Source organism: Pteropus vampyrus, unplaced genomic scaffold, assembly GCF_000151845.1.
Source record: "Pteropus vampyrus isolate Shadow unplaced genomic scaffold, Pvam_2.0 Scaffold20, whole genome shotgun sequence".
NCBI classification, from domain to species: Eukaryota; Metazoa; Chordata; class Mammalia; order Chiroptera; family Pteropodidae; genus Pteropus; species Pteropus vampyrus.
Window position 1 is genome coordinate 1,189,845 of NW_011888801.1, and position 16,993 is coordinate 1,206,837.

Consider the following 16,993-nt stretch of genomic DNA (forward strand, 5'->3'; position numbering starts at 1 on the left):
AGAACACTCCATCTAACAACACAGAATACACATTCTTCTCAAGAGCACAGGAAACATTCTGCAGGATAGACCATATGATAGGCCACAAAACAAATCTCAATAAATTTTAAAAGAGTGAAATCATACAAAGTATCTTTTCTAATTACAATGGGAAAAAATTAGAAATCAATAACAAAGGTAATTGAAAGCTGAAAAATTCACAAATATCTGGAAATTAAGCAACATTTTTTTTTAAAATTAGTTTTAAGTATATAGTACATTGGTTAAACATTTATATTGTTTATAAAACGATCCCCCTAATTGCTCCTTCTCTCCTCTGGTTTTCCACCTAGCCAATATATTAATGCTAACTGCATTCCCTATGCCATACTACTCCCCATCCTTGTGACCATCTATCAACTACTAATTTGTACTTCTTTAACCCTTCATCCCTTCCTCCAGCCCACCAAACTCTCCTCTCCTCTATCTGTCACTAAATTGTGCTATATATTTGTGAGTCTGTTTTTGATTAGTTCTTTTTGTTCCTTAAATTCTGCATGTAAATGAAATCATATGGTATTTATCTTTCTCTGACTTATTTTTATTATTGACTCAGCATAATAACCTCTAGGTCCATCCATGTTGTTGCAAATGGTAGGATTTCATTTTTTAATGGCTGAGTAATATTTTATTGTATATATGAACCATAATTTCTTTATACAATCATCTAACCAACACACTTTTAAACAACTAATATGTCAAAAAAGAAAACACAGGGAAATAAGAAAATACATTGAGATGAATGAGAACAAAAACACACCATATGAAAATTTATGGGATGATATGAAAGAAGTGTTCATAGAGAAATTTATAGCTCTAACTCATACATTAAAAAGAAGAAAGCTTGCAAATCAGTAAACTAACTGTATATCTTAATAAATCAGAAAAGGAGAAAAAACTAAACTCAGAGGTAGCAGAAGTAAGGAACTAATAAAGATTAGAGTAGAGATAAATAAAATAGGAAAAAGAAAAAGAACAGAGAAAATCTTTGAAAAGACCAACCAAATTGATAAATCTTTAGGTAAGTGAACTAAGAAAAAAGAAAAAACTCAAATTACTAAAATCAGAAATAAAAGTTGGGACATTACTTCCCATTTTTGAAAGATAAAAAGAATAATAAGAGAATATCGTGAACAACTGTACATCAACAAATTGGATAACCTAGATGAAATGGACAATTTTCCTAGAAATACAATCAAAACACCACAGTACAATATAAAATAGTTTTTAAATATTACATATATTTATATGTGACATGGGATGTGTGTTTGTATAATAGGGGCTTTACAATAACTCTAGAAGGATATAGGCCAAGGTGATAAAAGTGGTTATCACTGGGTAAGTAGAAATCTGAGTGTTTTTACATGTTTTCTTGCTAATCTTGATTTTCTCAAAATTTTTGTAATAGGCATATACTGCTTTAGTAATAAGAAAACAGTAACATAAGAAACTTCATCGGAACAGAAAAACAAAAAATTGATGCTTATCCCAGGGGAAATTACATTTATGTGAACAAACTGACTTTCTTTTACTTATATCTAAATTGTTTTTGCAAATCAGGTATGAGAACCATTGCTACATACCGTCTGGCTAGCTCCTCTGGCATTCGCTTTGGAACCAAGGCTTTGTCCAGCTGAATCTCCAACACAATGTATGTCCTGGCTTCTACATATTGCTGTAAAGACATTTTTCTCTAATTTATTCTTTTCAGAAAAAGATATTTATGAAAAAATTTTAGTAACGTAAGATAATGCTCACAATATAAGTGAGAAAACTGCATATACTACTATACATATAATGTGATCTTAACTATTGAACTATTTTTTTCATAGAAAAACAACTAGAAAGAAAAATAGCAACAGAGGTTACGTCTTGCAGAAAAGAGTTTTCGATTTTATTTTTGGAGACTTTTACCCCAGCTGAAGCCGTATTAACTTGTTCAATACTTTTCTTGGAACTGTTTTAAGTGAATGCCATTATTTCTTCCACTAACACTCTTTCATGAGTCCTGTAGAAATATTTTCTTCATAACCTTTTGATATTCCCACTCACAGCCTCCTCACCACCATCTACCAACTGTAACCTGATGGACATTTCTACCCAGCATTGTATATATAACATTTCTAAAATCGAACTTCTCATTTCCCCCTGTATTAACTTCTCTTTTGACTTTTCTCTTAATGATTTCATCACCCTTCCAGAAAGTACAGCTCTAAACTTGAGTTATCTTTAACTTTTCTTCCTTGACAACCCTAAAGCTTCCCAATTCCATACTTTGCCTCTTCAGGTTTCTGACTTCCTTTACTACAACCTCTTCCCTAAATCAAACTGTCATTGACACTCATCTGTACTATAAGAAAAGTCTATAAACTGATATCTAAAGCCCCTATCCAAATTTCAATTTCTCTTCTTCACATCCTTGCAAGAGTTCTACCCTGAAACATATATGAAGTCTTATTTCTAGGTAGCTTAAAAACTTTTAATGGAAGTCCCTAAGATGAGGTTCTATAGTCTCTTGTCACCTATGGATTGAAGCCCAAACTTTTTAGCAAGTCTCTCAAAATCATTCTATAACTCAACTCAGCCTCTCTTTTCTTTCTCATTTTATTCTAGAATCTCTCCTTTCTTTTTATTTCTCTACATCATACACTGAAGTAATTGATGTACTCAGAATTCAGCTATCTTTTTTTGTGCCTTGACTCAAGTTGTTCCCTGGCCCTAAAATGCCTCTCCCTCCATCTTTATCTGGCAAAAGGTTCTCTTCATCTTTCACTACTTAGCTTGAATGACATCTCTTCCACGAAGCTTTCTGAGACTGTCCTATCCTAGTAGCTATTACTCTGTCTTCTCTGAGACCACACAGCACTTTTGTTTGTACTACTAGGATAACATTCATCAAAACTCTATATTACTATTAGTTATGTACCAGTCTGTTTTGACCACCAGACTTGAGTGTCCTGAGAGCAGATGAATAAATGTTGCAGATGATGCATCTTTGCATCCTTCATAGTGCTTAATATAGTAGAATTAATAAAAGACATATAATTTTAATGCTGGAAAGGACCTCAAAGTTAATCTGGTACCCACTTATTTTAGAAAGTCTCAACAAAACAAAGAAATTTGCCCAAGGTTATAAATTAATAATTGGAAATCTGAGATGGTAACTCAAATAATGAGCATTTTTCACTATACCATACTACCTTGCTCAATAAAGGACTGATGAATTTAAACTTAATTTCCCAACTATTTATGCATAGTTACCTGTCCTTCTGGATTGTGGTTTAGAGTGGGTTCAATTTCCAAAGGAGTATCTGAACTTTGAGATTTTATACTAGCCGCCTGCTGAAAGAAAATGAACATACCTCAAAAATGGAATTCTTACATAGTCTTCATAATGGCAAGAACAATGATCATTACGTTGCATCAAAATACAAACTAAATTGAGACAATACATAAAATAAGAAATCAGTGCAAGCCTCCAGAATGCAACAAAACCAGCAAAATCATCATTTTCTCAACAACCTACCACATCCCCAGGCATAGGCTTTCCTTTATCTGTTTCTTACTATTTTATCTTCTTTCAGGTTCTTAGAAATAACTGGTTTGGACAATGGAGAATTAATTCCTCCTATTTTGTTATTTTGAATCAAATGATGGCCAGTATCCCGGAACAAACTAAATAAACACTTGGTCTGAAAAAAACAAAAAAACAAAAAGATGCAATGAATCACAGACAAATAAAAGAAACCCACATTATTATTTAATATCATCTAGTCTTCTAGATAAATTCATCATTGTAGAATCAGAGAGAGCTCAGGAAAGTAAAAAACTTCATTGTATTGCCATACTCATTGAATGGGTAAAACCATTGTAGAAAGTTAGTTGCCTACCCTATCATTTAAATTCCCAAGGGGAGACTTTTCAACCTGGCTTGATTTTGGTATTTCATAACTTGTTATCAAATAACTTTCAATCCTTGACACATAATTTCAAATAACTTTAAGTGGTAGGATTTATTTCTGTATAAGAAATATTATCTAATTACTACTGACCCCTCAATTAGGATTAGAAGAATAGGGCAAGTTTAAAGTTCAAAATTAAAACTTTGCATGGGGAAATTCAAACTATAGATAAATATTGGAAAACAACCTTACAAAAATGTTTAAATTAAACAACATGGATGAATCTAAATATAATTTACGCTGAGTGAAAAAAAACAGCTACCTGCCCCCAAAAAAGGGGAGGAGTAAACAGAGATAGAAGAGGAGGATAACAGAAAAGGTCATGAGAAAACATTGGGTGTAATGGATATTTTCACTATCTTTTTTTCTATTTAACTATCTCTCTACACAACATTAATGAGTTTTTTAAATGGATGAATATTCCATCATTTTTATTTACAATAATTTAATAAGCCTTTTTCTATTTTAGACACATAATCTTATTTTTTGGTTTTGCTATTATAAATCTCCAAAAGTCTTCACAAATATAGGGGTTGCAATCCTATTAAATTATTTAAGAATAATCCCAGTAAGTGCAATTTCCAGTTCAAAGGATACTTATAAAGAGTTTGCTACTCAGTTGGTTTGAAATAGATGATGGGTCTTTCATGACTCTATTATTGAAAAATAGCTGTCCTAATAATGATGGAAGAGTATATGAAATAGTATATGAATACATATGTTAAATAAGTTTTTATTATTGTGTTTTACAAAGTCTCACTTTCTCGTAGAAGCAACATGATTAAATTGACCTTTTACTTTATGTATATATTTTTCTATATTTAGACAGATAAAAGGATGATTTTAACATTTTTAACATCTGAAAACTGAGAGAACCATGTGTTTATTCATCAGCACATGGATTTACATTTTTGCACAATTAACATAATAGATTTCTTTTATTATCCTAAAGATTTTGTATCCAACTTTACTGAGGTAAAATTATAATAAATTACATATTTAAAATATACAATTTGATCAATTTTGGCATATACATACACATGTGAAACCATCACCACAATCAAGATGACCAACATTTCCATCATCCCTCATAGTTTCCTCACATTCTTTTGTAATCCATCCCTCCCTCTATTCCTGTTCCCAAGCAACCACTGATCTGCTTTCTATGGCTTTAGGTTAGTTTTCTAGAATTGTAAATAGAATCATAAAGTATGGACTCTCTTTTGTCTGGCTTCTTTCATTTAGCATGATGCATTTGAGACTCATCCATGTTGCATGTATCAACAGTTCCTTTCTTTTTTTTTTGCTGAGTAGTATCCCATTGTATAGATATACCATACAATTTCTTTCTCTGTTTACCTGTTGATAGAGATTTGGATTGTTTTCAATTTTTGGCCCTAATTTTTTGAGGTTCAATGGTAGAATGACAGCAAGCCTCTATATTTAACATCCCAGTATGACAACTGGTTCCAAATATCCATTGCAAAGATGTATATACTATAGATGTAAGTAAACACATATATAAAAGATAAATTAGGATGATAATGACCTATACAATTTTTTCTTACCTTTTCAAAGACTGTACTGTCTAGGTAAGGATAAACATGAAAAGCTCCCCGAATCCTCTTTACACCTGGATACAGCAATGGGACCATATTAACATAAGCCACACCATGAAATGAAAGCTGACTTTCATCATCCGCCTAAAGAAATAAAACCAGAGAAATATTAGTGGTATAGAGCAATGCAGCATAAGGTATGGAGCTCTGACTCAGCAGTTTAAAGACCTGGCTTTAGGGACTAGTTATGCTATTTAACTAGTTGACTATGGGCCATTAACATAGACATTTGGGGGCTTATTTCTTTATCTCTAAAATAAGCTTAATATACAGTGGTCACTGAGATAATGCATAAAAACAGTGCTAGTGAATAGTAAAGGCAGTAGTTGGATCAACACATACACAAATTAATTGATAATACATAAATTCAACCAAAAAGTCAATTTCATCATGTTGCTTCTTAGAAAAAAGAAAAACTTTGTGAAAAAAACAACAACAATAACAACAACAACAAAACCTTAAAAGATACCGGAAGCTGTGGCTTTTAGCTTTCATTCACATATTCATATGAATGAAAGGGGTTTTGCAAATCATCTGAACCAATGTTGACAAATAGGTTTTAACTGATGCCTACATTCTAATCAATTGGTAGAGGTGTCTTAGAGTACTGTGCTGAAAAAGATTCTGTATCTTTATCTGGGTTCAGAAGAGAAGAGTGCTCTAATTGATCAGTACTACCTGCCACTGATGAAGGAAGATGAATGACAGTCTGCTGTCAGGTATTTGCCATCCCTGATCTCATCTAAACTCTCATTACAAAGATGAAGAATATGTCAATAAATATATCTTAACATCATTTTTAATGGCTGTATGGTTTACCATAGGAAACTTGTATAAGGAAAAGAGTAAAAGAAAACATTTAATTTCCACAAGGTTAAAAGTAATCTCTTTCATTTTGCCTATTAAAATAATAATTAGAAATTAAAGTCCTATGTTCATATGATAACATTATGTTGTTTATAAATCTAAGGTAAGTTAGTACATATCATATATTACAAAGAGAGAGGTGGGAACACAGTAGTAGTATTTTCATTCTGCAAAAAGCCTATTTTAAAAATCAATAAAATAATTAAGGTACTTGTTAAGTATCTGCTATATGTCATAGATCATGCTAGGTACTGTGGAGGATACAAAGCAGTCAAAGACAGGAGCCCTACCCTCAGGGAGTTTATGAACAAGCGTAAAAGACCACACATGCACAAGTAACATATTCTAGGCTCATCAAAGCTATATCTTTTCAGAATAGTAGTACATCTATGAACCCTATTACTCTAATTAGCAGGCTAAAATATTTTAAGTAGGTAAGTCTAAAAGAAATTCAGAAAAATGTAGTAGTTTGAACCATATTGTCAATATTTAACTACTTTTGACCTACAAAAATGTCTATCTTGTATGGTTTTATCTGTGGTAAAACTGTAATGAAGGGCTAAAGGGAAATAGGATGTCTGAGAATAAAGGCTAAATAACTTCTACTGGACAATAGGGAGCTAGGGTGACCAGTTGTCCTAATTTGCCAGAGACAGGGGAGTTTCTTGGGACATGAAACTTTCAGAACTAATCAGCAAATCAGAATCAGTTGGCCACCCTAGGGAGCAGCCACATCAGTTCATATACTCCACTGGTATTAGAATTAGAAGCAGAATAATAGGTTGGGTCTGAGCCAGCATTTTTTATATAAATATTTTTAAGTAAACAAATTTACCTTATCAAATCTGGTAGCTTTTCCTTTGGGTGCAGTAATCAGAGGAACTCTTGTGATTTCTACAGGCCAGAGTCGGCAATCAGCAATTCGCTTCTGAAAACTGAATATCAAGAATCAGCCCACTAGCATTACATGTGAAATGGACTTAGCATAATTTAGGTTAAAGAGAAGTATTCATCTCTTTTAAAAAGTAATGGGATACACATATATAAATTTTTTACAAGGTAAGTGGGTTTTTATACCTTTTCAAATCTATAAAATTCTGAAAATAATTCTACTGTACTTCTAGCAGAGGCAAATTGTACATTTTCAGAGCAATTTTGCAATATGAATCAAATGCCTTAAAATGTTCATAATCTTTGGCCCAGAAATTCTACTTCTAGTCATTTATTCTAAAGAAATAATCAGACAAGTATGCAAAAATAGTATAAAATACATTTATAACTACTGCGAAAATAGAATAGGGCTTCCAGTGTCAGCTGACTAACATGTTAAGAGTTTAGAAGTTCTCACTACTGTCCTCAAAACAAGAAAGAAGCTGACCAAACTGAAAATTAACAAGTTTTCTTTGATCAATCTAAGAATTAAGTACATAGGGCAAATCGCCACACTGAAATTTGGAGAGACAGCTAAGTACAGAGCATTACAACTGAGATCAGTTTACAGGCAGCAGAAGCCCCTGGAGTCTGAAACAGGTAGAAACACTTTAATGGTAATTTTGACTAATTGCTGGAGGCTGAGTGTGGACAAGCCCAAGAGTTAAAAACTCCTAGGGTCTCAGTCTCGGGGGTTCCCCACGCTTTTTTGCGTTTTAAATCAAGGAACCCCAGAATTTACTCATAGTGAAGACAGGATAAAAATCCTCTTAGGCAGAGAGAAAGGAAAAGTAACCATTTTTGAAATATGCCCAGATTGTCCTCCACAACGAAGGCCTACTAAGGGAAACTACCAGAGCATTATCTTGCCCAGGGGAAAGGCAATTAGACACCTCAAGCCCATCTGGCCTTCCTGTCTCATATAAGGACAGAAAGAAAAAACGGTTATTAAACACTTCTGAAGGTCACAGTCCAGGGACTCAAATCCATTAAAATACTGAGATTTAATCACAGGATTAAAGAACACTTTCCCTCGCCATAAATAGAGTTCCAGTATAACAGAGGATTATAACTGAGAAACTGTGAAACATAGACCCTATTTAAGAAACAGTTCTTAGGCAAACCCAAAGAGAACAGGAGAGGAGCAAAAAAAAAAAAAAAAAAAAAAAAAAAAATACTGAGATTTAATCACAGGATTAAAGAACACTTTCCCTCGCCATAAATAGAGTTCCAGTATAACAGTGGATTATAACTGAGAAACTGTGAAACATAGACCCTATTTAAGAAACAGTTCTTAGGCAAACCCAAAGAGAACAGGGGAGGAGCAAAAAAGGAAATCAAAGGCTTTAGCACCTACAGCTACAGCTACTGAAACATTAAACACAGCCCAGCTCCTAGCCAGATAAATATACACCCTCACACTAAAAAACCTAATTATCTTGTTTCTTATTACCTAGTACATAATATCCAGCTTTCGATAAAAAATTACAAGGGCAAGAGTACTGTCATTAAATAATTTTTCATGTTCATAAATGTCAAAAAAATAAATAAAATAAAAAATTACAAGGAATGCTACAGGCAAGAAATATACTGTCTGAAGAGACAAAGCTAGCATAAGAACTAGACTTAGGTATGACACAGATCTTGAAATAATCAGAAAGAGAATTTAAAATATCAATGATTAATATGTTAAAGGCTCTAATGGAAAAAGCAGACAATATGCAAGAACGCATGGGTAATTAACCAATGTCATCACAATAAATTTAATTTAAAAATAACAGGTGGGTCATGTAAGCAGGAGGCGGAAATTCAAGGCATCAAAAGAAAATGCTAGACATCAAAAACACTGCAATAAAAATAAAGAATTCATCTGATGGGCTTATCAGTAGATTAGACAAGGCTGAGAAAAGAATCAGTGAGCTTGAAGATACGTCAAAAACTTTCCAAACTGAAATGGAAAGGGGGAAAATATGAAAATCATAACAGAATATCCAAGAATTATGGGCAATTACAAAAGATATAACAGGGATACTGGAAAGAGAAAAAAGTGAGAAAGGAGCAAAAGAAATGTTTGAAGTTATAATGGCTGAGAATTTTATGAAATTAATGGCAGATGCCAAACCATAGATCCAGGAAGCTCGGAGAATGCCAAGGATGATAAAAACTAAAAAATCTACATCAAGGTATATCATATTCAAACTACAGGAAACCAAAGAGGAAATGAAAATCTTGAAAGAAGCCAGAGGCAAAAACACCTTTCCTACAAAGGAACAAGAATATGAATTACATTGGACTTCTCATCAGAAACCATGCAGGCAGGAAGAGAGTTAAGTGAAATATTTAAAGTTTTGAAAGAAATAAACCACCAATCTAGAATCCTGTATCTGGTGGAATTATTTTTCAAAAGTGAAGGAAAAATAAAGATTTTCTCAAACAAAAATGGAGGGAATTTGTGGCCAGTAGACCAGCCCTACAAGAAATGCTAAAAGTCTTCAGAGAAAAGAAAAATTATATGGGTCAGAAACTTGAATCTACATAAAGAAAGGAAGAGAATCAGAACGAAATAAAGTGAAAAAATTTTTAATTTTTCTTATTTTTAATTGACCAAATCGATTACTGTTTATTCAAAGTAATAGTAACAATGTATCCTTTATAAAAAAATCAGTAAATCAAATCCAATGATGTATATTTATATTATATACCATGATCAAGTAGGGGACCAGAGATATACAGGAACTCTCTGAAATGCCTGCTCAATTTTTTGAAAATTCTTAAACTATTCTAAAAAAAAAATAGTCTGTTAATTGAAAAAAAAAAAAAAGTTCGTTCAAATTATACCTATATTGATAAGCCTCTATTTCTCATCTCTCCGAAATCACCAGGTCATTGTGACAGAGATTAGTAGTTATCCACACAATATCAAGTGTCCTGTTCTTCTTTGCTATCTAAATCCTGATTTAATCTGGGTGGCAATGTGTCTAACAAAAACACTGTTTCCTAGCTTCTTTTGCCTCTAGAGGTGACCAGTGAGATATAAACAGTTGTCAGATTCCATGGATGTTCTACAGGAGGGGCTAAGACAACTAGCACGTGTCCTTTTTTACCCATAACACTCCTCTTTTCCAACTTTCTGCCAGGACTGTGAATGTGCAGCCTGGAGCTCCAAAAGCCATTTTGGACTGTGAGACAACCTTATGGATAGAGGGCACATGTTAAAGAAGAAAGAGCAAAAAGCAAGACTGAGCCCAGATACCTCATAACACTGAGAAGCCGCCATACACATCAGCTCTGGACTTCTTTTATATGAAAGAAAAATAAGAACCCACCTTGGTTAATTCACCATCACTAGGAGCCTCTGTTATTAACAAATGTGGTGAAAGAGACTGTCAGGTCACCTTAACTCAAATACAGATAAAATTTTAAAAAGTAACATTTTTTCCCACTTACAGTCTTTGTTATTTAGATATATTCCTTTTGTCTTCCTACCTCACCACTGCAGTAGGATCAAGGTAGCAGCGACTTTCCAAGTCCCAAGTAATCCTTTTCTTTATGCACTCTGATTGGTTCCTAAATTCCCTGTCCTGTAAAATAATAAGATAGAAACTTTTGTTCTCTTGGTGTGACCTGGCTTCATTCTGCTCAATCTGTGGGGCATTCAATTAATGAATTTAATCACAATACTTTTATTATTTCTACTATTACTACCATAAGTATAACTACTACTGTAAATACTACCACCACCGTAAATTTTAGGGTACTTTTCGATTAATAAAGTACGTAAGATAAATTACTTATATTATCCTTACATCGATCCAGTACTAACTGCCAAATATTCACTCACATAACCTCAATCAGTTGTTCTCAACCCTAGACGCATATTAGAATTATTTGGGAGCTTCTGAAAAAATAATTAACACCTGAGTATTGGTGTTATTTTAAAAATAAATTCTTAAGTAATTGATCTGGGTTAGGGTTTGGCCCATTGTTAGTGTTTTTTAAAAGCCTTCCAGGTGATTCTAATGAGCAACCAGGGCTGAAAAAGTTATATTTTAGATATTTAGATTTTATGTTTAGTTATTTAGATTTTATAAAATCTAAATATCTAAAATCTAAACATAAAATCTAAATATCTAAAATCTAAACATAAAATCTAAATATCTAAATATCTAAAATATAAACATAAAATCTAAATATCTAAAATAAAATATATCTGATCTAAATGAAAATATAAATCTAAAAACAATTTTCACAAAGCACAATGATGATAAAAGAAATTGCACAAGTTTTTCAAGTATTTTAGCTTTATCTCTACTATTTAAAATATTTAGTATCAGATACTGAAAATAATTTAACCATCCCCATCTTACAAATGATTTTACTGAAACTACAAGAAACGATAACAAAGGTGGCTACTAGAGTGATGATGCTGGAAGGAATCAGGAGGAAGAGACATAAAGTAGAAGGAAGACTTTAACTGAATATCTCTCAATTCTTATTTTGACATGTGACTGTATTATTACCTACTCAAAAATAAATAAATTTAAAATAAAATAAATGGTAAATTTGAATTAAATCAATTATTTCATTTGCTGGACTTAAGAAGTGAAGAAGTCTTTCAATCAGAATTAGGTAACTTTTCTTTTGACATTTAATTATTTTATTTTAATAGGTAATAATATATATAAATTACAGTGATTCATGAAAATTTTATCATATGTCAGCACACTGAGTTTATCACAAAAAAATGGCATAACTCTCTTACCTCAGGATGGTTGAGTTCTCCTTCTTCTTCCTCATAGGGCCCACCAACAATGAATGCATCAGGAATGTTATTAGCTCCTGGAGCCAGAATGTTAGCAATAGGCCATTTTTTGGGCCGGGGAACAGGTTCTCTTTCCCCTCCAAGCTTCAGAGTTCCATTCTTGAATAAAATGGGATAATCTTTCTGCAGAAATAAATATCATATTTTTGGAAATTTTGTAAAAGAATTTGAGATAGACAAAAGAATTACTGAAGTGTCTTTTCAGTAGAATGCTGAGAATTATCTAACAGATCCTTCTGTAATTATCTGATTCTGTAGAGGGGACTGTGCCCTTCATTGTCTTTCTGTTGTTTTATAATTTTGTAATTTATAGGAAATAGATAATAATGCAAATTATTCTTGTCCACAAATGTGCAAATGTACTTTGTAGAATAGAGATAAATTGATTATTGCCCTGTGACTGATGACAAGTTTTTTGTTTTATTTTGTTTTTTTGTTTGGATTTTTTTAGGTGAGGCAACCTTTGGTTGACCTCACAGATTGCAAGTACCTTGTCAGCTTACAATCCCTTATTTTTTATTTTTTATGCCTACAGCAAGCACCTGGTCTTCCTAAGTGGTCTCCCATCCAAGTACTAACCAGGCCCAACTCTGCTTAGATTCCGAGATCAGACGGGATCGGGCTTGTTCAGGGTGGCATAGCCATAAATGACAAGTTTTGAATTATTAGCAAATTCATTTCGACATCCCTGATTGCTTACAGATGAATCATTTCTTTAGATTTTCCTATGAACTGGCTTCGACCCTTTTTGTCATTTTATATGTACATGAGGATCATAATATAACATTTTAAAAATTATCTTTAAAAAAAACAAACTTAAATTTGATAAAGGCCTAAAAATACAGGCTTTTCATATCTATAACTTATCTAAAATACACTTGCAATAAAAATTAGTAAAGATATAAATAGGAAATGTATAGAAAGAGAAATTAGAAAATCTAACATTTAAATAAAAACATACTAGTTATTAAAAATAAGTGAAATGCACATTAAAACAATCAGATAACATTTTAAACCACAGATTGGCAAGAGTCTAAAAATATCAAGTGTTGTCAATATTATGAAGGAAATGGTATTTTTATACATAGCCGATGGAAGTGTAAATTGGTACAAAAATAGAAAGCAATTTTGTAGTCTCTAGTAAAATTTAAAATTGGCATACAGTATAACTCAACTATTCTAGTCCCATGTGTTAAGTTTTAAAACTTTTGTAAAGAAGGGGCATTTCTGGGATGGCAGAATAAGGACTTCTGAAAATCTGTTCCTCTATAAAACAACAAGAATATTAGCAAAAATTGTCGAAATTAAAGGTGCCAACACTATTCAATTGAGACAGAACAGTCTTAACAAAAAGTGCTAGAAAAACCAGTTATCCACATGCAAAAGAGTGTAGTTAGACCCTTACCTAACACTGTATACAAAAATTAGCTCAAAATGGATCAAAGGCCTAAACCTAAGAACTAAACTATAAATATAAAAAGACATAGGGGAAAAGCCTCATGTCAATGGGTTTAGCAATGATTTCTTGGTTATGAACAAGAAAACATGGACGAATTGGACTGCATCAGAAATTAAAAACTTCTGTGCATCAAAAGATACTAACAACAGAATAAAAGACAATCCATAGAATGGGAGAAAACACTTGCAAATCACACATCCAATAAGGGATTAATAGCTAAAATATAGAGAATTCCTAAAACTCATCAACAACAACACTTGATTCAAAAATGGGCAAAGGACTTGGATATACATTTCTCCAAAGAAAACATGCAAATGGTCAATAAGCACATGAAAAGATGCTCAATGACATTAGTCATCAGAGAAAAATCAAAATCACAAGAAGATGCCACTCCACACCTATTGGAATGACTATTATCAAAAAACAGAAAATAATAAGTATTCACAAGGATGTGAAGAAATTAGAAACCTTGTACACTGATGTTGGGAATGTGAAGAGAAATTGGAGGGTTCTACACTGAAAATGTAAAATGGCAAAACAAGTAGAAGTATTAACTAATTACACTCTTTTAGCAAGCAATTTGGAAATCTTTATCAAGAGCCTCAAAAAACCACAGAAATTTGGATGAGGGAAATAATCTGGAATTAAGAGAAAGTTCTGTATAATAAAGTACATTATACAAAATGCATAAAACAGGCATAATCTCTGTAGAAATATATCCAAAATTGTTCATTTAAAAATGTTTTACATATTTTCCACCATAAATATATATTCACTGATATAAATTTTATGTAATCTATAATACATAAACTATAAATATAAAAAGACATAGGGGAAAAGCCTCATGTCAATGGGTTTAGCAATGATTTCTTGGTTATGAACAAGAAAACATGGACGAATTGGACTGCATCAGAAATTAAAAACTTCTGTGCATCAAAAGATACTAACAACAGAATAAAAGGCAATCCATAGAATGGGAGAAAACACTTGCAAATCACACATCCAATAAGGGATTAATAGCTAAAATATAGAGAATTCCTAAAACTCATCAACAACAACACTTGATTCAAAAATGGGCAAAGGACTTGGATATACATTTCTCCAAAGAAAACATGCAAATGGTCAATAAGCACATGAAAAGATGCTCAATGACATTAGTCATCAGAGAAAAATCAAAATCACAAGAAGATGCCACTCCACACCTATTGGAATGACTATTATCAAAAAACAGAAAATAATAAGTATTCACAAGGATGTGAAGAAATTAGAAACCTTGTACACTGATGTTGGGAATGTGAAGAGAAATTGGAGGGTTCTACACTGAAAATGTAAAATGGCAAAACAAGTAGAAGTATTAACTAATTACACTCTTTCAGCAAGCAATTTGGAAATCTTTATCAAGAGCCTCAAAAAACCAATACACAATCATTCTATAGAAATTTGGATGAGGGAAATAATCTGGAATTAAGAGAAAGTTCTGTATAATAAAGTACATTATACAAAATGCATAAAACAGGCATAATCTCTGTAGAAATATATCCAAAATTGTTCATTTAAAAATGTTTTACATATTTTCCACCATAAATATATATTCACTGATATAAATTTTATGTAATCTATAATACATAAACTATAAATATAACATCTATTTATAAAACAGAAGTAAACTTTATTTTTTAAAACCTAAAATAAATCTGAGCCATTAACAGAGTTTGCTTTGAATGAAATTATAGCAAAGGAAGAAGAGACGTTCATATGAGTGTTTAAATCTATATAAATATCTGGCTGTAGGGCTTTACCTCTCCAATTGATGGAACTTGCAGACCAACCATGTAGTTCTGCAGGGGCCCTACTGGCATGAAGGATTCAGGCACAGAGTAGGCAGCCTCCAATGTGACCTTCAGTAAATTGCCTCCTAAGATCTGGGCTGTGGTCAATAAGGGCTCTGCCACAGATACTTTAACTTCAAGACTGCACTGCTGGAAAAGAATAAAATTATGCAGCATTTTGACAATGCCAGAGGCCTCTTTTTTTTTTCATTTAAATATCATTTGAATTTCATCTGAATATCATATCACTGTTCAAGGTAGAAAGGTCGTTTATTTCTATACAAAGTATTGAAATAACTTTCTCTAGGTCCCATGAGTTAAAGATAGAGCCAAAAAGAGAACCAACCTATCCCTAAGCTAGAGCCCTTCCCCTATACCACACTGAGGTCAAGTATGTATATAAATACATATAGAAGAGGAATTGGAAGGTTCTGTACTGAAATGTTAATAGTGGTTGCACATGAGTGAGATTGGGGTGCTTTTTCGCTAGTCTATATTTTATAATTATTTTGTAATTTAAATATAGCGCTTTTTTAAAAAATTTAGGTTTTTATTAAATATTTGAAAATCAGATTATTTAATATATTTCTATTTTTCAAATATGGAAAGTTTTGGCAGCATGAGTAAGCTCCAGGAATGAATTTTTTAGAAGGGCTGACAAGGATTTGATGTAGTAATGTATCCAAGTAAGGCAGTCAAGGCAGCTAGTGGGTTGTTTTTTTTTTTATATTATTACAGAAGAAACAATAATTTGTTCATTTCATTCTTTTTCCTAAGAATCAATATTAAGGGGGTCAAATATAGGGGGATGGGGGAGGGAGAAGAGGATCAAATATATGGTAGCTGAAGGAAACGACTTTGGGTGGTAAACACACAATAGAATATATAGATGTCAAATTATAATGTACACTTGAAAATTATATAATTGCATTAACCAATGTTACCCCAATAAACAACAACAACAAAGAATCAGCATTAATAAGAATAATTAATATTGTTGTTAAAGAATTAAGTATCCTACTAATGGAAAATTCCCAAGTTATTTCTCCAATGGAAATTCTGATTTGGCAAATGTAGTGCTTTTTAATAAGAAATATTTTTTCAAATACATATCTATATACTTATCTATATAGACATATATGTATATATACCTGATATTTTTATAGAGGATACAATAAAAAGTAGGTTTAAAATGTGTGATTATATGCCAGGCACTTTACTATAGCACTAAGAATATAAGGATGAAGAAGACATGGCCCCTTTCAGCATGGAATTCATGTTATAATTCCATGACTTATGACAAATGTTATAAATGAGACCTGTACAAAATGCCCTAGTCAAGGAACACCAAGGAAGAAGTGGATAATTAATTATTGGGGTGGAGAGGAGTAAGAGAGAGTGACATCTGAATTAACTTTACGAGATGAATAGAAGTTTAAAATCTAAATAAGCATCGGAAGGAAAGA

At 32.3% G+C, this 16,993-nt stretch overlaps 1 protein-coding gene and 1 pseudogene across 1 annotated transcript in view; both read right to left on the bottom strand.

Annotated features, from left to right (window-relative positions):
• Positions 1 to 16,993, bottom strand: part of CFAP70 (cilia and flagella associated protein 70) — an 84,946-nt gene that overhangs the window by 44,771 nt on the left and 23,182 nt on the right. Inside the window, 9 exon segments of the mRNA XM_011355228.2 lie at positions 1,623 to 1,714; positions 3,301 to 3,381; positions 3,566 to 3,593; positions 3,595 to 3,731; positions 5,570 to 5,704; positions 7,323 to 7,422; positions 10,904 to 10,998; positions 12,180 to 12,362; positions 15,498 to 15,677. Of these exon segments, the coding sequence (XP_011353530.1) occupies positions 1,623 to 1,714; positions 3,301 to 3,381; positions 3,566 to 3,593; positions 3,595 to 3,731; positions 5,570 to 5,704; positions 7,323 to 7,422; positions 10,904 to 10,998; positions 12,180 to 12,362; positions 15,498 to 15,677 (1,031 nt within the window).
• On the bottom strand, positions 12,766 to 12,888 carry LOC111736606 (annotated as a pseudogene).